A 23,998-nucleotide genomic window follows, 5' to 3' on the forward strand; every position below is an offset into this window, starting at 1 on the left:
GAGTGACCCTGAGAGTGGAGGACCGCTACTACAGTAGCCATAACCTTGGTGAAAACCCGTGGGGCTGTTGCCAGGCCGAACGGCAGTGCCACGAACTGCAGGTGTTCGTCTCCTATAGCGAAGCGCAAGAAGCGCTGGTGCTCTGGAGCAATCGGTACGTGGAGATAAGCATCTTTGATATCGATCGATGCAAGGAAATCTCCTTGGGACATTGAGGCGATGACGGAGCGGAGGGATTCCATCCGGAACCGCCTGGTCTTTACGTGTTTGTTGAGCAGTTTCAGGTCCAGGACAGGACGGAAAGACCCGTCCTTCTTTGGGACCACAAACAGGTTGGAGTAAAAACCGTGACCCTGTTGCTGAAGAGGAACAGGGACCACCACTCCTTCTGCCTTCAGAGTGCCCAGCGCCTGCAGAAGAGCCTCGGCTCGCTCGGGAGGCGGGGATGACCTGAAGCATCGAGTCGGGGGACGAGAGGTGAACTCTATCTTGTAACCGTGAGACAGAATGTCTCTCACCCAGCGGTCTTTTACCCGTGGCAGCCAGGTGTCGCAAAAGCGGGAGAGCCTGCCACCGACCGAGGATGCAGATTGCGGAGGCCGAAAGTCATGAGGAAGCCGCTTTGGTAGCGGCACCTCCGGTGGTCTTTTTAGGACGTGACTTAGACCGCCATGAATCAGAGTTCCTTTGATCTTTCTGAGGCCTTTTGGACGAGGGGAATTGGGACCTGCCCGCGCCCCGAAAGGACCGAAACCTCGACTGCCCCCTCCTCTGTTGGGGTATGTTCGGTTTGGGCTGGGGTAAGGATGTATCCTTCCCCTTGGATTGTTTGATGATTTCATCCAAACGCTCGCCAAACAATCGGTCGCCAGAAATTGGCAAACTAGTTAAGCGCTTTTTGGAAGCAGAATCTGCCTTCCATTCCCGTAGCCACAAGGCCCTGCGGAGTACCACCGAATTGGCGGATGCAACCGCCGTACGGCTCGCAGAGTCCAGGACAGCATTAATAGCGTAAGACGCCATTGCCGACGTCTGAGCGGTTATGGACGCCACCTGCGGCGCGGAAGTGCGTGTGGCTGCGTCAATTTGCGCTTGACCTGCTGATATAGCTTGTAGCGCCCATACGGCTGCGAATGCTGGGGCAAAAGAAGAGCCGATAGCTTCGTAGATGGATTTCAACCAGAGCTCCATCTGCCTGTCAGTGGCATCTTTAAGTGAAGCCCCATCTTCCACTGCAAGTATGGATCTAGCCGCCAGTCTGGAGATTGGAGGATCCACCTTGGGACACTGAGTCCAACCTTTGACCACGTCAGGGGGAAAGGGATAACGTGTATCCTTAAGGCGCTTAGAAAAACGCTTATCTGGACAATCATGGTGATTCTGGACTGCCTCTCTGAAATCAGAGTGGTCCAGAAACATACTCGGTGTACGCTTGGGAAACCTGAAACGGAATTTCTCCTGCTGAGAAGCTGACTCCTCCACCGGAGGAGCTGAGGGAGAAATATCCAACATTCGATTGATGGACGCAATAAGATCGTTCACTATGGCGTCCCCGTCCGGAGTATCAAGATTGAGAGCGGCCCCAGGATCAGAATCCTGATCAGCTGTCTCCGCGTCATCAACCAGAGATTCCCCCCGCTGAGACCCTGAACAATATGATGATGTCGAGGGAATCTCCAAGCGAGCTCGCTTAATCGGTCTGGGGCTGGGGTCCGTGTCAGAGCCCCCAGCCTGGGAACTATGAGATACCCCGGGGGGACATTGTTGGTCCAACTGAGGGGGGCCAGGGAACAATGATTCAACAGAGTCCCTGTGCTGAGATACCGGTCTGGACTGCAAGGCTTCTAGTATCTTAGCCATAGTTTCAGAGAGTTTATCCGTAAAGACTGCAAACTCCGTCCCTGTCACCTGGAGAGTGTCAGCAGGTGGCTCCCCCTGGGCCCCTCTTAGCAGAGGCTCCGGCTGAGCAAGTGCAGTAGGGGCCGAGCAGTGCACACAATGAGGGTCAGTGGAACCTGCCGGTAGCGGCGTCGTACATGCGGCGCAGGCAGCATAGTAAGCCTGTGTTTTGGCACCCCTGCCTTTTGTGGGCGCCATGCTATTGTCTTCCCTGAGCAACACAATAGGGATATATAGCCAGAAAACAACTGTGCACTATACAGTGTAAAGTATATACCATAAACATATAATTACACTTCTGCACAATGGGGCTAGCACCACAGGTGCTGCTTACCACCCGCTTAAAGCGGTTGTGAGGCCACCAGAATCCCTGCCTGGGTCTCCCAGAATTTGTCCCCCTCTGCAGCGTCCGAGGAGCTGACAGGAATGGCTGCCGGCGTCCTGAGGAGAGGAGGGAGCCGTGGGCGTGACCCAGAAAGTGCGGGAACTGGTGCCCCACAGTGCACAGTGAGGGGGGTGGAGTATGCAAAGCATTCTCCAGCCCTCATTGCTGCTCGTCTGTACAGCGTCCCGCCCTTCCCCTGCTTGTCAGGGCTGTGGGCGGGAGGAAGAAAGACTAGGCCGCAAAAGCCGGGGACTCGAGTAATAAGCGCGGCCGCCGTAAAAGCGCGGCCGCGCGGAAGTCCCCGGCGCACTACAAGTCCCAGCCGCGCCTCAGTGTTAAACATGGCGGCGGCGGTCAGCGCGGTAGTCCCCCTACATAAACACACTCAGCGACGCTGAGTGTGTAATGGCACATTTAACCCGGTCAGCGCCGCGGTCCCCGGTGCACTAGCACACCCAGCAATGCTGGAGTGTTGCTGTGCTCGGTCCCCACGGGGACACAGAGTACCTCCAAGTAGCAGGGCCATGTCCCTGAACGATACCCGGCTCCTATCCAGCAGGCTCCCAGGAGTAGTGGATGAAGCACGGCCTCAGTGCCTGGAGACCGATAGGATCCCACTTCACCCAGAGCCCTAAGGGGGATGGGGAAGGAAAACAGCATGTGGGCTCCAGCCTCCGTACCCGCAATGGATACCTCAACCTTAACAACACCGCCGACAAGAGTGGGGTGAGAAGGGAGCATGCTGGGGGCCCTATATGGGCCCACTTTTCTTCCATCCGACATAGTCAGCAGCTGCTGCTGACCAATCTATGGAGCTGTGCGTGCATGTCTGCCTCCTTCGCACAAAGCATAAAAACTGAGGAGCCCGTGGGAGCACGGGGGGTGTATAGGCAGAAGGGGAGGGGCTTTACACTTTTAGTGTAATACTTTGTGCGGCCTCCGGAGGCATAGCCTATACACCCAATTGTCTGAGTCTCCCAATGGAGCGACAAAGAAAGCAAGATTTTCCACATACGGTGGTAAATGCGGGATGAAGCAGGCTTTCAGGCGCTGATCATGGTGGAAATAACCGCGGGGGAGAATCCCGCTCTTGTTAATACCCAGGTCTCAATGGCCATGCCGTCAGCTTCAGGGATCTGGAGTTCTGATGGGAAATGGGCCCTTGGGTCAGCAAGTCTGGGATGTCTGGAAGGCGCCATGGTACGTCTGCAAGCATTTGTACTAATTTGGCGTACCAGGCGCGCCTGGGCCAGTCCGGTGCTATCAGTATCACCGGGACTCCTTCTGCCTTGATCTGCCTGATTACCCGCGGCAGCAGGGGTAGAGGTGGAAATATGTAAGGCAGGCGGAAGTGGTGCCAGGAGCAGACTAGAGCATCCGCGCCGATGGACTGCGGGTCGCGTGACCTGACTATGAACGCGGGTACCTTTGCGTTCAACCTTGAGGCCATTAGATCCACATCTGGTGTGCCCCAGCGAGTGCAGATGTGTAGAAACACTTCTGGGTTGAGAGACCATTCTCCGGCGGCCAGGCCTTGGCGACTCAGAAAGTCTGCTGCCCAGTTCTCTACCCCCGGTATGTGTACCGCTGATATCACTGACCCCGTCGATTCAGCCCAGCTGAGGATCTTGTGGGCCTCGAGATAAGCCGCTTTGCTGCGGGTGCCCCCCTGCCGATTGATGTAGGCTACAGCTGTTGCATTGTCCGATTGGACTCGAATCTGTCGACCCGCTAGCAGAGGGCAGAACGCCCTGAGCGCGAGGAAGATCGCGCGGATTTGCAGGATGTTTATGGGTAGGGAAGACTCCTGGGGCGTCCAACGTCCTTGAGCAGTGTGGTGCCGGTACACTGCTCCCCAGCCTAGGAGGCTGGCGTCTGTGGTCAGGACCAGCAAGTTCACTGGGAGAAAAGATCTCCCCTTCGATAGGGATAATGACCGAAGCCACCAGCGGAGTGCGTACCTGACTGAAGGCGTCAGGTGAAGATGTCTGTCCAGGGAGAAGGGCCTCTTGTCCCAGGCCGCTAGAAGCGCTAGCTGCAGTGGGCGGACGTGCAGTTGAGCAAAGGGTACTGCTTCCATAGCCGCCACCATCCTGCCGAGTACCTTCATGCTGAATCGATTGGAGCGAGACGGAGGACATAGAAGACAGCGTACCGCTCGTTGAAGAGCGATCGCCTTGTCCAGGGGGAGGTAGATCAAGCCCCGACGGGTGTCCAGGGACATGCCCAGGAAGGTGATGATCGTGATGGGATCGGGGATGATTTGTCTAGATTCACTAGCCACCCTAAGCGGGATAGGGTGTGCACAGTGATCTGTACACTGGTTGAGCATTCGCGGAAGGAGGGGCCTTGATGAGGAGGTCGTCCAAGTAAGGGAGAACGACTACTCCCCTGGCGTGAAGGACGCTCATGGCGGCCGCCATGACTTTGGTGAAGACCCTTGGTGCAGTGGCAAGGCCGAAGGGTAGAGCTATGAATTGAAAGTGGGAGTACTGAACTGCGAAGCGGAAGAACTTTTGGTGATCTGGGGCGATGGGTATGTGCAGGTATGCGTCCTTGATGTCTATGGAGGCGAGGAATTCCCCTTCGACCATGGATGCAATAATGGACCTTAGGGACTCCATTCTGAATCTCCGTACGTGCACATATTTGTTCAGGTGTTTGAGGTCCAGGATGGGTCGAACTGACCCATCCTTTTTGGGGACCACAAAGAGGTTGGAATAAAAAGCTCTGACCCTCTCGTCGTCTGGGACAGGTATTATCACTCCTGCTGTTTGGAGCGAGTGGATTGCTGAGAAAAAAGCTTTGCGTCGTTTTCGAGTCTTTGGGGGGGTTGAGAGAAAGAACAGACTCGGGGGTCGGGTCCGAAATTCTATGTGGTAACCGGAAGACACAAGGTCTCGCACCCATTTGTCGTCTGTGGCGGTAGCCCAGATGTGTTGAAAGAGCCGCAGTCGACCTCCTACAATGAGTGTGTCTTCCGGGGTGCCGAAGGAGTCATGAGGGGGGAAAATGTCGTGGACGAGTCTCCCTAGTCCTGGACTGTTTCGGTCTAGGCTGCCATGACGAAGTGGGTTTCGGGGAGAGCTGAGGTGGTCGGTCCCTGCGTAGTCGGCGGCTGGTGACGGGGACAGCACGGGATGTCGACCACCCAAATGAGTTCCGAAAGGAGTGGAACGAGGACTGTGGACGTCTGGTGAAGGTCATCCTGGACTTCAGCTGGGGGAGGGAGGAACTCTTTCCTCCCGTGGCGTCAGAAATGAGCTTGTCCAGCCGTTCGCCAAACAATCGGTCTGGAAAAAAGGGAAGGCCCGTGAGAGACTTCTTGGAGGCAGGGTCCGCTCGCCATTTTCGGAGCCAGAGAGCTCTATGAATGGCTATGGTATTTGAGGCGGCAAACGCTGCGCAGGTAGCAGCGTCCATGGAGGCCTGCATGAGGTACTCCGCCGCAGCGGCAATTTAAGCGGTTACCTCTGTGAAGGTATGAGTGAACTGGGATTCCTCAAGCGAAGTGTTAAGGGATTCTGCCCAGACCGAGATCGCCTTTGCGACCCACACAGAGGCAAAGGAGGGCGAGAGGGAGGAACCCGCAGCCTCAAAAGCAGAGCGGGCGAGGTGCTCCACCTCTCTCTGTCTGTCGGGTCCTTGATGGAGGAACCATCGGACAAAGACAGGAGCGTCTTTGTGGCAAGGCGGGAGACCGGGGGGGGGGTCGACCGAGGGCGGATCAGACCAGCCCTTAGGGGCAGGTGAGGCAAAAGGGTACCGGGACTCCATGAGTTTTCGGTTACCGAAGTGCCTGTCAGGCTTCTCCCTTTGCTTTGTGAGGATATCCTGAAACTCTGGATGATCAGCGAAAACCTTTTGGAGTTTTCTTGCCCTTTTAAAGGAGACCGCATGGTCAGTGGTAGTGGATGGGGGATCCTCCACATGCAGAGTTTGGTTGATTGCTGCTATAGGGGAGTCTATTGCAGTTTGATCATCTGGGGAGACTGAAACCAAGGAATCCTCTTGGTACAAACAGCATTCTCCCTCCTCCATCTCTTCAGAAGCCGTGGAGCGTGTGGGAGAGCCTGCCCTGTGTGCTCTCTCTCTCTAGAGAGAGAGAGAGAGAGAGAGAGAGACAGAGAGAGAGAGAGAGAGCGCGCCCTGGGGGCCATGAGAGAGTGCTGGAGACACCCGGCCATGTGCTCTTTTCCTGATCTCTGCAACCGGTGAAGCATGTGCCCGGATTACCTCAGAAGGATTCTCCATAGGGGTATCCTCAGGCTGCGTTCCGTCCAGGGACCCAGAAGGGTGTGGAGGATGACATTGCATAGCCAGAACCAGGTTCTGTGAAAGTTTTTCCATGGATTGGGACACAAACTGTGCCCATTCCGGTGGGCTGGGAGCCCTAGGCTCTGGGTTGACGGTTGCGGCGGTGTTGGCGGGGGAGTCTTGAGGGGCTATAGGGGCACAGGAACCACAGAGAGAAGAGGTGTGTTTATGTGGTAGCTCAGCAGGCAGTGCAGGCTGAGTAATAGACTATGTGAGCCTTAGCACTCTTAGTACCCTTAGAGTTCTGCATGTTCCTAATAAGAGTATGCCAGGAGGGGGAGCAATGATATGCAGAGCTACAAGTGAAGCAGTGGGAAGCAAGGATTGTATTTGCTTCGGTGTACCTCACCAGAATCAGCCGATGGCCCTGCGTCCTCAGGAAGGAGTAAGCTTGTGGAGATCTTCGCACACTTTCCTGGGGGGCGGGGCTTATTGCAGCCGCAGGGGGCGGGGCTTAGCGCTAAAAGAGTGCCAAGAATAAGTCAATGTGCCCCCCTGCTGTCGGTAGCAAAAAACGGCGGGAACGGAGCTTCTGTGACATCTCCCTCCACTCAGCTGGTCACCGAATGATAATCTCTGCCGGCTTTCTGCAATCAGAGCCGCAGCTAGAGCAAATAAACAGAGCAAATAAACAGTGTGAGTTCCTGAGATCCCAGGATCCAGCGTCGCAGGAGGGGGGACGTAGAGGCAGCACTCCGCGTTCCCGCCCCGTTGATGGTATTGGGAGATCGGTCCCAAAAGGAAACAGTCGCCCTCAAAAAATAACAAAACCTTGAAAGATGTGCCTCCTACAGACACTAAGCTAAAACTGAGGTTGCCTGGCCCGGCCAGGGGGTGTATACTGCAGAGGAGGAGCTATGCTTTTGCATCTACTTAGTGTCCTCCTATGGATAGGCAGCATAACACACATGGTCCTGTGTCCCCCAATGAGGCATCAGAGAAAACTGGTTTTAAATGACTTGAAGTGACTGTCCCATAGGATCAAAAGGTCGCTACATGGACTTCGGTCTACTCTATTACAGCAACATAACCTATGTGTTGTTGGATCATCCCAGGGTCTATACATTTGGTTTTGACTTTAATTTTCCAGTATTTTCATTCCTTACATTTGCAGTGTCTTCCCTCTTGATCTGCGGCAGAACATCAGCCTTTTCTGCAGGATTTTCTGTTCCTTCCATAAGGACGTCAGTAGGTTTAGGAACATCAAGTTTCTCTCTTCTGGTTGATATCCTAGCTGGCAAGTTAGGCTTAGGTCTCTGAAATCTCCCTCTTCCCAGTAATGCGGGCTTTATAGATGAAACTTTTTCTTCATTAGGTGCTGTAGATGAATCCTCAGCCCTATTGTCAAATAAATCAACAGCAAATTAGACAAAGTCAATACAGCAAACTTAAAAAATAAAAAAATAATTTCTGTCAAACACTACTGACAATGTGAGCACCATAAAAGGTAGAAACATGAAAAATAGTGTCCAGGTGCCGGCCACAGAGACTGCAAGCACGACCACGCTACGTGGCTTCCCCGACTCCCAAACCAAATAGGAGTTATGGAAACAGCAGAGGACAGCGACTCCTGCAGCTTCTGTAATGACCGTATGACCGTCCTAGGCCGTATTTGTGGCCCCACCACTTGTGGCTGGCACTTCAATGTGGTTATTCCTTTCTCAGCCATAAAAGGCTCTTGGAGCTTCGCTCACACTAGCGATTATTCGCTCAGGTGAGAGAATCGGATGAATTACGCAAATGACACTCAGCTCAAACTCTCGTTTGCAGAGTGTCATTCACTGTGATCAGATTCTCCCGCATTCCAGAATCGGATCACAGGTGAAAAGACAACATATCTTCTCCATTGCCTGTGTCCGCGGTAATCGGACTGCACAGGGATGACATCAAAGTGCAGTTCGATGTTTCACATGCACCCAAAGACTTGTCCAAATATCAAAGCCAAATCGCAGCATGCGGAGATTGCTTTTTCATACCAAATCGGCATGAGAAAGAAAATAAAAATTGCAGATCTACAACATTAGAGAGCACTTGGCTGTGTTCTACACTACTGTGAGCGTACCCCCTAAGGCTAAGTTCACACTTACGTTGTTTTGCATCAGTCACAATCCGTCGCCTAGAGGAATTACGGTATCCTGCAAAATATTTTGCAGGAATCCTGTTTTTCCCCATAGACTTCTATTAGTGACGGATTGTGACTGATGATGCTGCGTAGCATCCGCTGCGTCGCGGTCAGTCATTTAACTGACCGCCGGGCGGGAGCAACGCAGCCTGTAACGTTTTTTGAGCAGCGCGATCCGTAGGATTTTGCTGCGCATGCTCTCTCTGGCTCCCTGCACACGTAACCAGGATACACATCGGGTAACCAAGCAATGCGCTTTGGTTAGTTACCCGATATTTACAGTGGTTACGGGTGCAGGGAGCCCGCGTTAAGCAGTGTACGCTGGTATCCAAGATAAATATCGGGTAACCAAGCAAAAAAGAGAATTTTGTTTACTTACCGTAAATTCTTTTTCTTATAGTTCCGACATGGGAGACCCAGACCATGGGGTGTATAGCTTCTGCCTCCGGAGGACACACAAAGTACTACACTAAAAGTGTAGCTCCTCCCTCCGAGCATATACACCCCCTGGATGACAAATCTAACCAGTTTAGTGCAAAAGCTGAAGGAGGACATCCACCCATAAGTAGAGATAGAGGTTCCGGTTATTCCGGGTTTTACTCTGTCTACAACAACAGCCGGTGAAAACACACGGAACAAGAACTGCCAACAGGCAACAGGGAGGGTGCTGGGTCTCCCATGTCGGAACTGTAAGAAAAAGAATTTACGGTAAGTAAACAAAATTCTCTTTTTCTTCATCGTTCCTTATGGTAGATCCAGACCATGGGACGTCTCAAAGCAGTCCATGGGTGGGAAATAAACAGAAACTGAGAAGTAGGCAAAACCTAACTTCACAAATGGGCGACAGCCGCCTGAAGGATGCGTCTGCCCAAGCTCGCATCTGCCGAAGCATGAGCATGCACTTGGTAGTGCTTCGAAAAGGTGTGCAGACTAGACCAAGTGGCAGCCTGACAAACCTGCTGAGCCGTAGCCTGGTGCCTGAAAGCCCAGGAGGCACCGACAGCTCTGGTCGAGTGCGCCTTAATCCCTGGCGGAGGGGGCACCTGAGAACATTGGTAGGCATCGGATATGGCCGACCTAATCCAACGAGCTAGGGTCGGTTTAGAAGCCGAGAGACCCTTGCGCTGACCCGTGGTTAGCACAAAGAGAGAGGTGCACCGCCTAAGAACGGCGGTGCGTGACACATAGATCCGGAGCGCCCGCACCAAATCCAAAGTATGCAACGCTTTCTCAAAGCGATGCACAGGGGCCGGACAAAGGGAAGGCAATGAAATGTCCTGGTTAAGGTGGAAAGGAGACACCACCTTAGGGAGAAAGTCCGGAGTCGGACGGAGAACCACCTTGTCTTGGTGAAAAACCAAAAAGGGTGACTCCGAAGAAAGCGCAGCCAAATCAGAGACTCTCCTAAGAGAAGTTATGGCCACCAGAAAGACCACTTTCTGTGAAAGTCGAAACAAAGGAACCTCCCTAAGAGGCTCAAAGTGGGGTTTCTGTAAGGCCGTGAGGACCAGATTAAGGTCCCAGGGATCCAAAGGCCGCCGGTAAGGCGGAATGATGTGACATGCGCCCTGCATGAAGGTGCGCACCTGGGCCAGTCGGGCGATACGCCGCTGGAACAACACTGACAGAGCCGAGACCTGTCCCTTGAGGGAATTGAGGGATAGTCCTAGCTGCAGACCGGACTGTAGAAAGGACAGGATGGTCGGCAAAGAAAACGGCCAAGGAGCATGGCCGGAAGAGTGACACCAGGACAGGAAAATTCTCCAAGTCCTGTGGTAAATCCTGGCCGAGGAAGACTTCCGAGCCTGAGTCATAGTGGAGATGACCTCAGAAGGAATGCCTGAAGCCGTCAGGATCCAGGACTCAAGAGCCACGCCGTCAATCTGAGAGCCGCAGAATTCTGGCGGAAAAACGGACCTTGAGAGAGAAGGTCTGGGCGGTCCGGGAGATGCCACGGCATTTCTACGGACAGACGGAGCAGGTCTGGGTACCAAGCTCGCCTGGGCCAGTCCGGGGCAATGATTATAACCCGACGGCCCTCCATTCTGATCTTGCGCAGGACTCTGGGCAAGAGAGCTAGAGGGGGAACACGTAGGCCAGACGGAACTGGGACCAATCTTGAACCAGCGCGTCCGCTGCTAAGGCCTGAGGATCGTGGGAGCGAGCCACGTAAACCGGGACCTTGTTGTTGTGCCGGGATGCCATTAGATCCACTTCCGGAGTGCCCCACTTGCGGCAGATTGACCGGAACACTGCCGGATGCAGGGCCCACTCGCCGCTGTCCACGCTTTGACGGCTGAGATAATCTGCCTCCCAGTTTTCTACGCCTGGGATGTGGACTGCGGATATGGTGGACTTGGAGTCCTCCGTCCACTGAAGGATGCGTTGAACCTCCAACATCGCCAGGCGGCTGCGAGTCCCGCCCTGGTGATTGATGTAGGCAACTGCTGTCGCGTTGTCCGACTGGACTCGAATGTGCTTGCCCGCCAACAGGTGGTGAAAAGCTACGAGAGCTAGAAGTACAGCCCTGATTTCCAGCACATTGATCGAGAGGGCTGATTCGGACGGAGTCCAAGTGCCCTGTGCTCGGTGGTGGAGAAATACTGCTCCCCAGACGGAGAGACTGGCGTCCGTGGTGAGGATCACCCAGAACGGAATCAGGAAAGAGCGTCCCTGAGACAGAGAGAGGGGCCGAAGCCACCACTGAAGAGAGCTCCTGGTCTGTGGCGACAGAGCCACTAGCCTGTGCAAGGAAGAGGTCCGCTTGTCCCAAAAGCGGAGAATGTCCAGCTGCAGAGGACGCAGATGGAACTGGGCAAAGGGAACCGCTTCCATTGACGCCACCATCTGACCCAGCACCTGCATGAGGTGCCTGATGGAATGACGGCGGGGCTTCAACAGAGAACGCACCGCCAGATGAAGGGACTGCTGTTTGACTAAGGGCAGCTTCACAAGTGCCGGCAGAGTCTCGAATTGCATCCCTAGGTACGTCAGTTTCTGGGTCGGGGTCAGAGTGGACTTGGGCAGATTGACAAGCCACCCGAATTGAACAAGCGTGGCGAGAGTGAGCGAGACACTCCGCTGACAGTCTGCACTGGACGAAGCCTTGACTAGAAGGTCGTCCAGGTAAGGAATCACTGCCAACCCCTGGAGGTGCAGAACCGCAACCACTGCTGCCATGACCTTGGTGAATACACGAGGGGCCGTGGCTAACCCGAAGGGGAGAGCCACGAATTGGAAATGTTCCTCCCCGATTGCAAACCGTAGCCAACGCTGGTGTGAAACTGCAATTGGTACATGCAGATAAGCATCTCTGATGTCGATGGATGCTAGAAAATCTCCTTGGGTCATTGAGGCAATGACCGATCGCAGAGATTCCATGTGAAAGTGCCGCACCTGAACATGCTTGTTGAGAAGCTTGAGATCCAGGATGGGCCGGAAGGAACCGTCCTTCTTGGGGACTAGGAAGAGGTTTGAGTAGAAACCTCTGAACCGTTCCCGGGCGGGAACCGGAACAATTACTCCGTTGGCCTGCAAGGATGCCACGGCCTGTGAGAAGGCGGCGGCTTTGGAGCAGGGGGGAGTGGACATAAAAAATCTGTTTGGCGGGCTGGAAGAAAATTCTATCCTATAGCCGTGGGAGATGATATCCCGCACCCACTGATCGGAGACGTGTTGAAACCACACGTCGCCAAAGTGGGAGAGCCTGCCACCGACCAAGGACGTTGCTGGAGCCAGATAGTCAAGAGGAGGCTGCCTTAGTGGCAGCGGCTCCTCCGTTCTTCTGAGGACGCGGCTTCGCGCGCCAGCTGGGTTTTCGATCCTTGGCTGAGTTAGTGGACGAAGCTGAGGGCTTAGAGGATGACCAGTTAGAGGAACGAAAGGAACGAAACCTCGACTGGTTCCTGCCCTGGACAGGTTTCCTGGCTTTAGTTTGTGGCAAGGAAGTACTCTTCCCGCCAGTAGCTTCCTTAATAATTTCATCCAGTTGTTCACCGAACATCCGGGACCCAGCAAAGGGGAGCCCAGCAAGGAACTTCTTGGAAGAAGCGTCTGCTTTCCACTCTCGAAGCCACAAGATCCTGCGGATCGCGAGGGAATTAGCGGAAGCCACCGCCGAGCGGTGAGCAGCCTCCAGAATGGCAGACATGGCATAGGATGAAAAAGCCGAAGCCTGGGAGGTTAAGGCAACCATTTCGGGCATAGAGTCCCTGGCGAGGGAATGTATCTCCGCCAGAGAAGCAGAGACTGCCTTAAGAGCCCACACTGCTGCAAAGGACGGGGAGAACGAGGCCCCTGCCGCCTCATATACAGATTTGGCCAGAAGGTCAACCTGGCGGTCAGTGGGATCCTTAAGTGAGGTGCCATCGGCCACAGATACGACTGTCCGGGCTGAGATTCTAGACACCGGAGGATCTACCTTTGGTGAGTGAGCCCACTCCTTGACCACTTCTGGTGGAAAGGGAAAACGGTCATCAGAACTACTCTTTGGGAAGCGTTTGTCAGGACAGGCCCTGGGCTTGGTAACAGTGGCCTGAAAACTGCAGTGGTTAAAAAACATACTCCTTGCTCTCTTAGGTGAGATAAACTGGTGTTTTTTTTACCAGAGAGGCTTGTTCCTCTGACACTGGGGGATTGAGGTTCAGTACGGAGTTAATGGATGCAATCAAGTCACTAACATCCGCATCACCCTCAGATAAATCAATGGGGTACATAGAGGTAGCGTCCGAGCCCACAGTAAAGGCATCCCCCTCGCCCTGTAATTCAGCTCGTGAATCAGAGCCGTGGGACGAGGAAGGAGAAGAGTCCCTGCGTCTCTGTTTAGGAGGACGGGGTCCGGGAACAGATAAAACATGCTCTGTGGGCTCTGCAGAGCGAGTCGGAGCAGCAGAGGCGCCCTGAGAAGGGGGCTGATGCATGGTCAGCAGAATCCGGGACAGCTGTCCCATGGAGTCGGCAAAGGACTGGGAGATAGCTTTAGAAAACGATGCTACCCAAGCCGGGGGTTCAGCCACCGGGGCCGGAGCAGCCGGAGGGACCCCTGAGGAGGCTCCAGGCTGAGGCACCACCATGTTAGAGCAGGCATCACAATGTGGATATGTGCTCGGTTCAGGCAGTATGAGCTCACATGCAGTGCATATAGAGTAAAGCCTTGCAGCCTTGCTCCTAGTGAGAGACATGCTGCTGAGGTGGAGGTTCTGCAGTAAAGAATACACTCCTTCAGAATGACCCCCAGAGAGTGTATAATAAAGCCCACAACCAGAGGTTGTGGCTTACCAGACCGCTTTTGTGTGCCCTCCGGTTCCACAGCTTGGACCCCCAGACAGATGCAGTAGCTGCAGCAGCCAGCGCCGATCAGTGTGTGAACGCTGATAAAATGGCGCCGGAGTGAGGGGGGGGCCGGGGTTTAGCCCAAGAGTGGGAACCGGAGGGCCAAGGAGAGATACAGGGGAGGGAAATATCTCCTCAGAGAGGAGTGTCCTCCCCTCTGCTGAACGGCCGGTGGGCGGCGCCGCACTGTTCCCCTGCATGACTGACATGCAGGGGCACTGAAAACGAAACTAGGCCGCATCTGAAGCCGGGGCCTAGATTTTTCCATGCGGCCGACGAGCAGGCACCCTCGGCGCGGTTCTCAGGCAAAAACCAGAGAACCGGCCGGAAATCACAGCAAAGTGACAAAACACACTCTCCCCACAATAAATGTACCCGGGACCCCTGAATAACGTCTCAATACTTAGCTTATGAGACGCAGGGCCAGGTCCCTGGGGGGGGGGGGGGGTGAACGCTCCGTCCGGCAGGATCCTGACAGGGCTGCGGATGGAGACCGGTCTCCTGCAAAGCAGAGAGAACCGTGATGGCTCCCACTTCAAGCCAGAGCCTCAGGGGATGGTGAAGGAGCGCGGCATGTGAAGGCTCCAGCCTTGTAAAGTCAACCTTAACAGCACCGCCGACACAGTGGGGTGAGAAGGGACATGCCGGGAGTCCAGACTGCACCCGCTTTTCTTCCAAATCTTTGAAATCAAAAATCAGAGGATGCATGTGTGTGTGTGACCTCCTGAACACAAAGCATTGAGCTGGTTAGATTTGTCATCCAGGGGGTGTATATGCTCGGAGGGAGGAGCTACACTTTTAGTGTAGTACTTTGTGTGTCCTCCAGAGGCAGAAGCTATACACCCCATGGTCTGGGTCTCCCATAAGGAACAATTAAGAAAAGTGTTTTGCTTTTAGTTACCCGATATTTACCCTGGATACAGTCTGCAAGGAGGCCGACAATTCCCCACTCGGCTCCGCCCCCTCCCGCATGTGTACGTACACACACACACACACGTCCCCAACCTGCAGTCCCCGCGGCACTGACGTCTTCAGCTCCACGGCCCCGCTCGGCTCGGCCCCCTCGCGCTCCGCCCCCTCCTGCACTTCGCATGTACAGACGCATGTAGACACACACACACACACACACACACACACACACGTACGTCCCCAGCCATGCAGACCGTAACACTGACCCCCGAACTCCGCTGCGCTCGCCACCCCACAACTCCGCGCCACCCCACAACTCCGCGCCACCCCACAACTCCGCGCCACCCCCCCGAACTCCGCCCCCCGCACACAACAGAGTCAGACAATGAAATTCTTTTCGTTGTCATCCGTTGTACAACGCATCAGTCACATGCGTCAAGCAACGCATGTGACTGATGCAAAACAACGGAAATGTGAACTTAGCCTAAGGTGTATATTTGGTAAACACAATTGTTCTGTTGACTTAAGGAATACCAGGGTTTTCTTTTCAGATGGCAATAATGCAAACTACTGGATAAAAGGTGACATTGTCCACTATTTTGGCTAATAAAGACAAGGGCTGCCATTCACATTAGACCACTATTTCTCCCAACTCCTCCATGCAGAACGCTATACTGACAATTCCTGTGTTCTCAATAAATGTCTGCTTCTGCAGCTTACATCCACGCCGAATGGGAAGAAGATCGGGCACTGAAATTCCAATCTTGCAATTCTTCTATCCCTCGACATTTTCTGTCGGGAAGAGTTGGGTGCCCTGCATACATGTTAGACTCTCAGTCGACAGCACAGAGTATGGCAGACTCTCTGGCTTCCCCAAGGTAGATGGAAAGAAGAATGCAGTGTATAATTCTTAAAAGTACACGTTACACATGCGCTGTATATACATACGTATATACACATACATATATATATATATATATATATATATATATATATATATATATATATATATATATATATATATATATATATATATATATATATATATATACACACACACACATACAATGCATTTCCAGACGACAAGTTCCCTGGTGTTATTACATGTGGTGTAATAGTCACCAAGTTACGCGTCTGCATCATGGACAGGCAGTAGAAACATAATTTGATTATATTTTTGTATAGATTTTTCGGTCTTACTTTTCTATTTTGTCTGCTTGCTTCTGTTCGCCCACACTAAAACATTCCTCCTTAACTTTATTATTGCCCTGAAAAATAACAGAAAATCAATTTCATCCACTGATATAGGCTAGTGTATCTAGAAAACTCGTTGGTTTCAACAATATGTGTATAATGCAATGTAACGTACCTTCCCATCATCTATAGGAGTGCTATGATCTTCTGGGGTATCACGTTGCTCCTCAGTGGACATCTCCTTCTTTAAAGTAGCTGCGGATAATTTTGGAGACGGTCGGGCTCCGCACTCCTGAGGCATCTTTTGTCTTAAAGTAAAATAAAGTAAACGTAATAATTCACATACTTTGATTTCATTTCTCTATAATGCATTTGGCGACACCATGTCCTCTGGTGATATTACATTTGATTAAATGATCAGCAAGTGTGCTGGGTTCGGCACTGAACATGTAATTTAAATGATACATTAGTATTGGTGTTTTGGTTTTTTTCCTGTCTTACTTTTCTACTTCATCGGCTTCTTTCTGTTCTTCCACATTGATGCATTTCTCCTGTACTTTATCACCATCCTGAAAAACAAATGCAAATTAACAAATTAATCTTGTATCGGGAGAGGCTTTTCAGGCAATACACATTAGTGTATGTATTTCTTGGCTATGGCCTCGATTCATCAAGGTGATTTTGCCAGAATCTGGCATAAAAAAATCTTAAGGTGTTGCAATTTTGTTGCACACCTGGAAAATGAGCAAACACGTTACGACTTTCAGTGTCTTTATGCCAATCCTGGTCAGCTCAGCTAAAGTAGGCGGAAGAAGTGGGACAGAGCATGGAGAAGCCCACCAACAAACTTATTAGAATTCACATAAATGGTGGTGTAAAATTACACTAGAAATATACACCAGCCCCTAACCTGGAGTAATATATTTCTGGTGGAGGCACAAAGCTGTTGAATAACACCTCTTGATAAATTTGGCATATCTTACAATAACAAGTGCCTTCATTAAAGGGAACTTGTCACCAGTTTTTTGACTATTAAACCAAAAGTGTCCCCTTCTGCAGCTCCTGTGCTTCATTCTATGAAGGTGCACCTTGTTGCAGTCCCCACTTACAGAATGCAAAAAGACCTTATAAAATCTCACCATGTTGTATGCTAATGAGCTGTGTTGGCCAGATGGGCGGGCTCTAATTCGGCTCCGGTCCCTCCTTTTAGCTTTGCTCACCGTCCTCCTGTCATGATTGACACGCCGCCGCCGTCATCATCATCATCATCATCATCATCATCATCATCATCATCATCCACGCGGCTGGCCAAGTCTCGCTCTATCGCGGGTCAAGCAGAAAACAGTTTCCCTCACGCGCACCGGTGATGTATCTGCGCCTGCGCGAGAGTTGTCCAGCGGCGTGGATGATGACGGCGGCGTGTCAATCATGACAGGACGACGGCAAGCAAGGCCAAAAGGAGGGACAGGAGCCGAAATAGAGTCCGCCCATTTGCCCAACACAGCTCATTAGCATACAAAACGGTGAGATTTTATAAAGTTTTTTGCGGTCTGCAAGTGGGGACAGCATCAAGGTGCACCTTCATAGAATGCAGCCCAGGAGCTGCAGAAGGTGACACTTTTGGTTCAATAGTCAAAAAACTGGTGACAGGTTCCCTTTAAGATGTTCTAGACTCCAGTCTTAATGAACTGGAGCCTGTGTGTATAATACAGTGTAAAGTACCTTCTCAACATCGCTATCCTTATTGTCATCGGCTGGCTGATCACTTTGTTCTTCAGCGTAAACCTTCTTCTTTGCTCTGGATAAGTTTGGTGCCGGCCGTACTTTGCGCACTTGAGTTTTCTCTTGTCTGAAATATTAAAATTATAGTAAAAATCTAGAACACTTCTGAAGAACAATAACTTGATAAAATGATAATTTGCACTCACTTATCCTTCGGTTCCGTATCCTGTTCACCAAGTTGACCACTAGTGGCATCTACTTTATCTGAATGGTCAAACTGCAAAAGAATAAGAAGCATTAATCTGCTTGTCAGAAATTACATAGATGGTAACGGGGCTGGCCTCCACCTATACAATTATCCAGCGGACCAACTTTGCCTCCTCAGCTTGTGGTGTTGATCATAAGCCTGTCAAATTGGGTCAGGTGCAGGATAGCATGAATCGCATTGGAGTCTACGGCTACATTCACACATTCTTTTGGTCAGTATTTGTAAGCCAAATCTATGAATGGGTAAAAAAAATGCAGAAGTGGTGCCAGTGTTTCTCTTCTTCTTTTCCTCTGATTGTACCACTCATGATTTTGGCTTACAAATACTGATGCAAAATTCTGACCAACTACTGCTGTGTGAACGTAGCGCCAGACTATTTAATGGATAGCTGTAAGGCTGCGATAATGACAAGGGGCACAGCCACAGTTTTCTAGATGTGACTGATATATTGCATAAGTAAATTGGGTATAGTGACTGCGGCAAGCAAATTGCAAGACGTCCAACCAAGTTTTGTATTCTCCAACTTGCTTTTCGCAGTACCCTTGAGGTGGCAATATGACCCCATCTATTTGTATTTCACGGCTATGCAACAGCGACAGCTAGCAAGCCTTGACAGTGCAGCACGTGCCATGGCCAAAGTCGCAGCCTAAAGGGAATTATTGGCTTTCAGTAGACCTCAGGAGGAGAGTCCATAGGACGCATCTAAACAAATAATTGACAGTTATAAGTAGATTTAGCTCAGAAACAGAATCGATCAATTGTAAAAAATATTAAATGCATACCTTAATAGCCAAAGAGCTTGTTTCTTCTTGGGCGACATTTATGGCCTCCGTTTCACCAAGGATGATGTTCGAGGCAACGCGATAGACATCTGAGGTTTGCAACACGGCTTCATTCACTTCATTGAGGCTGTGCTGTATGCTACAAAAGAAATGAGCAATTCTTCAAAAACTTAATCAATGAGTCTATGAGAGCCATGGAAGGAAATCAAAAGGAACCCGTTTTCCCAATCTCCGGGATTTCTGATGGTGAGGTCTGTAGCAAAGGCTCAATAATGATATCATGATTTACACTTTGTTCTAGCAAAAGCTTGAATTCTACAACCTCTGTTCTTGTAATTCTACATCGTGCTGTACTTCTTATTCCTGAGCATTTATTAACCCCTTCAGCCCAAAGCCTATTTTGACCCTAAAGACCAGGCCATTTTTTGCAATTTTGACCAGTGTCACTTCATGAGGTTATAACTCTGGAACGCTTCAACGGATCCCAGTGATTCTGAGATTGTTTTTTCGTGACATATTGGGCTTCATGTTAGTGGTAAATTTAGGCCGATATTTTTTTGCGTTTCTTTGTGAAAAAAACGAAAATTTCGAGAAAATTTTGTAATTTTCAAACTTTTAATTTTTATGCTCTAAAACCAACGAGACATATGACACAAAATAATTAAAAAAAAATAACATTTACCACATGTCTACTTTACCTCAGAACAATTTTGGGGAAAAAAAATAAAAAATTAAGGAAGTTATAGGGGTTCAAAGTTTATGAGCAATTTCTCATTTTTACAACCAAATTTACAAAGCCACTTTTTTTTTTTTAGGGACCACATCACATTTGAAGCGATTTTGAAAGGTCTACATGACACAAAACACCCAAAAGTGACACCATTCCAAAAACGGCACCCCTCAGGCTACTCGAAACCACATTCAAGAAGGTTATTAACCCTTCTGGTTCTTCACAGTAACTAAAGCAATGTGGAAGGAAAAAATGAACATTTTACTTTTTGCAACAAAAATGTTAATTTAGCCTCAAATATTGCATATTCACAAGGGTATCAGGATTAAATGAACCCACAAAATTTGTTGGGCAATTTCTTCTGAGCACGCAGATACCTCATATGTGGCGAAAAACCACTGTTTGGGCGCACGGCAGGACTCGGAAGGGAAGGAGCGTCATTTGACTTTTTGAACAGAAAATTAGCTGGAATCGTTAGCCGCACCATGTTGCGTTTGGAGAGCCCCTGAGGTGCCGAAACTGTGGAGCTCCCCCACATGTAACCCCATTTTGGAAATTAGACCCCTCATGGAATTTATCTAGATGTTTACTGAGCACTTTGATCCTCTGGGGGCTTCACAAAAGTTAATAGAGTTGAGCCGTGAAAATAAAAAAAAAATGTTTTTACCACAAAAAATTGTTGCTTCAACCAGGTAGCTTTTTTTTTCACAAGGGTATCAGGAAAAATTGCACCATGAAATTTATGGTGCAATTTCTCCTGAGTACACAGATACCTCATATGTGGTGGAAATCAAATGTTTGGGCGCACAGCAGGCCTCGGAATGCAAGGAGCGTCATTTAACTTTTCAAACGCAAAATTGTCTGGGATAATTAGCGTATTCCATGTTGTGTTTGGAGACCCCCTGAGGTGCCGAAACAGTGGAGCTCCCCCACATGTGACCCCATTTTGGAAACTAGACCCCCCCATGGCATAGAAAAAAAAAAAACAGTGCGCACTCATGAATGTTCTGCAAAAAAGGGGGGGGGACTAGGTGGGATGGAAAAAAGAAGTCCTGTCCAAAGTCAAGTACGACTGCAGTACGATTGCTGATCAGGTACCTAATTGTTCAAGTTTTTTTTTTGTTTTTTTTTTTTTATTTGGGGTGCACAAAAAAAAAGCAAAAACTAGAGCAACATTTACGTACCTGATCAGCCAATCACGTAGCTGATCAGCACTTGGCGGCAAGCAGGTGGGGGAGGAGGGGGGGGGGAGAGGGAGTGGGAGATGCGATTGGGGATAGTTAGAAAAGAGCCACGAACAATACTTATAGGATTGATCAGAACAGCGGCAGATGGGGGGCGGCAGATGGGGGGGCAGCGGCATATAAAGGGAGCATCTGTGATTGTGAGACGGAGGCGGCTGGGATAGGGTGGAGGCGGCTGGGATAGGGTGGGGCGGAAGGGAGAGGGCGCAGTGGATGGGATGAAGGAAGGGATGGGGGGATGGGAGGGAAGGGGAGTGGGAGGTGAGATTGAGGATAGTTACCTTACAGGATGGATCTAGGCAGCAGGATCACAGGAGATGAAGGAGGCAGCAGATCGGGGAGGGTAAGAGGTGGGAGAGGAAGTGCAGCACAGATCACGGGGGTGAGAGGTGGGAGAGGGAGTGCAGCGCAGATCACGGGGGTGAGAGGAGGGAGTGCAGCGCAGATCACGGGGGTGAGAGGTGGGAGAGGGAGCACAGATCACGGGGGTGAGAGGTGGGAGAGGGAGCACAGATCACGGGGGTGACAGGGAGGGAGAGGGAGCACACATCACGGGGGTGACAGGGAGGGAGAGGGAGCACACATCACGGGGGTGACAGGGAGGGGAGGGAGCACACATCACGGGGGTGACAGGGAGGGGAGGGAGCACACATCACGGGGGTGACAGGGAGGGGAGGGAGCACACATCACGGGGGTGACAGGGAGGGGAGGGAGCACACATCACGGGGGTGACAGGGAGGGGAGGGAGCACACATCACGGGGGTGACAGGGAGGGGAGGGAGCACACATCACGGGGGTGACAGGGAGGGGAGGGAGCACACATCACGGGGGTGACAGGGAGGGGAGGGAGCACACATCACGGGGGTGACAGGGAGGGGAGGGAGCACACATCACGGGGGTGACAGGGAGGGGAGGGAGCACACATCACGGGGGTGACAGGGAGGGGAGGGAGCACACATCACGGGGGTGACAGGGAGGGGAGGGAGCACACATCACGGGGGTGACAGGGAGGGGAGGGAGCACACATCACGGGGGTGACAGGGAGGGGAGGGAGCACACATCACGGGGGTGACAGGGAGGGGAGGGAGCACACATCACGGGGGTGACAGGGAGGGGAGGGAGCACACATCACGGGGGTGACAGGGAGGGGAGGGAGCACACATCACGGGGGTGACAGGGAGGGGAGGGAGCACACATCACGGGGGTGACAGGGAGGGGAGGGAGCACACATCACGGGGGTGACAGGGAGGGGAGGGAGCACACATCACGGGGGTGACAGGGAGGGGAGGGAGCACACATCACGGGGGTGACAGGGAGGGGAGGGAGCACACATCACGGGGGTGACAGGGAGGGGAGGGAGCACACATCACGGGGGTGACAGGGAGGGGAGGGAGCACACATCACGGGGGTGACAGGGAGGGGAGGGAGCACACATCACGGGGGTGACAGGGAGGGGAGGGAGCACACATCACGGGGGTGACAGGGAGGGGAGGGAGCACACATCACGGGGGTGACAGGGAGGGGAGGGAGCACACATCACGGGGGTGACAGGGAGGGGAGGGAGCACACATCACGGGGGTGACAGGGAGGGGAGGGAGCACACATCACGGGGGTGACAGGGAGGGGAGGGAGCACACATCACGGGGGTGACAGGGAGGGGAGGGAGCACACATCACGGGGGTGACAGGGAGGGGAGGGAGCACACATCACGGGCGTGACAGGGGAGGGAGCACACATCACGGGGGTGACAGGGGAGGGAGCACACATCACGGGGGTGACAGGGGAGGGAGCACACATCACGGGGGTGACAGGGGAGGGAGCACACATCACGGGGGTGACAGGGGAGGGAGCACACATCACGGGGGTGACAGGGGAGGGAGCACACATCACGGGGGTGACAGGAGAGGGGGCGGGTAGCCGATCACGGGGGTGAGAGGTGGGGGGGGAGTGGGCAGCACATCACGGTGGGGAGGGGGCGCCAGCCGATCACGAGGGGGAGCGGCGGGCAGCACATAATGGAGGGGAGGGGGCGCACAGCGCATAACGGAGGGGAAGGGGCGCGCAGCGCATAACGGAGGAGAGGGGGCGCACAGCGCATAACGGAGGAGAGGGGGCGCGCAGCACATAACGGAGGAGAGGGGGCGCGCAGCACATAACTAAGGAGAGGGGGCGCGCAGCACATAACGGAGGAGAGGGGGCGCGCAGCACATAACGGAGGAGAGGGGGCGCGCAGCACATAACGGAGGAGAGGGGGCGCGCAGCACATAACGGAGGAGAGGGGGCGCGCAGCAGATCGGGGTGAGCGGTGACACTGTGGCAGACTGAGGAGGGCAGCGGCGGATCGGGAGGGGTGGGGGTGGGGGCAGCAGATCACAAGGGGTGGGGGTGCGGGCAGCAGATCGGGGAGATATGTGGCAGATCGCAGAGGGCAGCGGCGGCGGATTGGGAGGTGTGGGGGTGAGGGTGCAGGCAGCAAATCACGAGGGGTGGGGGTGCGGGCAGTAGATCGGGGAGACAGGTGGCAGATCGCGGAGGGCAGCGTTGGATCGGGAGGTGTGGGGGTGCGGGTAGCAGATCACGAGGGGTGGGGGTGCGGGCAGCAGATCGCGGAGACAGGTGGCAGATCGCGGAGACAGGTGGCAGATCACGGAGGGCAGCGTTGGATCGGGAGGTGTGGGGGTGCGGGTAGCAGATCACGAGGGGTGGGGGTGCGGGCAGCAGATCGGGGAGACAGGTGGCAGATCGCGGAGGGCAGCGGCGGATCGGGAGGCTTTTCGCCGGTTTCATACAGTGTAATGGCAGCGCGGCAACTTCCAGGTACCATGCTCCGGTCACATAACAGCATGGGACCGCCCGGACCGGAGCTGGTCGCCCTGCCATTGCACTGTATACACTAACTGTGCTGGCGTGCTGCAGGGACGACAAGTGACGGTGACGGTCAACGGCAACAGGTCCATGGTGATTGGAGAGATCGGTCACAAGGCCGATCTCTCCAATCAGAGCTGCTGGAACTGGGGGAGGGTGATTCAGTGAGGTCACACAGCTCCAGCCAATGGCCAGTGCTACAGCTGCACTGGTCAGGGCTGGTTTTCAAT

At 52.7% G+C, this 23,998-nt stretch overlaps 1 protein-coding gene across 4 annotated transcripts in view; it reads right to left on the reverse strand.

Annotated features, from left to right (window-relative positions):
• The window catches only part of BDP1 (BDP1 general transcription factor IIIB subunit), a 260,324-nt gene that overhangs the window by 125,866 nt on the left and 110,460 nt on the right, over window positions 1-23,998 (reverse strand). For all 4 annotated transcript variants that reach the window (XR_012727216.1, XR_012727217.1, XM_075325283.1 and 1 more), the window contains exons 13-19: window positions 18,930-19,068; window positions 18,086-18,156; window positions 17,880-18,006; window positions 16,659-16,726; window positions 16,333-16,465; window positions 16,164-16,231; window positions 7,708-7,939 (exon numbers count right to left, since the gene is read on the reverse strand). Coding sequence is in view for 2 of the 4 variants with exons in the window: in XM_075325283.1 (XP_075181398.1) it covers window positions 7,708-7,939; window positions 16,164-16,231; window positions 16,333-16,465; window positions 16,659-16,726; window positions 17,880-18,006; window positions 18,086-18,156; window positions 18,930-19,068 (838 nt within the window). In the remaining 2 variants the exon portion in view is untranslated. The remainder of the gene's footprint in view (window positions 1-7,707; window positions 7,940-16,163; window positions 16,232-16,332; window positions 16,466-16,658; window positions 16,727-17,879; window positions 18,007-18,085; window positions 18,157-18,929; window positions 19,069-23,998) is intronic.

Source organism: Anomaloglossus baeobatrachus, chromosome 1 (assembly GCF_048569485.1).
Source record: "Anomaloglossus baeobatrachus isolate aAnoBae1 chromosome 1, aAnoBae1.hap1, whole genome shotgun sequence".
NCBI lineage: Eukaryota > Metazoa > Chordata > Amphibia > Anura > Aromobatidae > Anomaloglossus > Anomaloglossus baeobatrachus.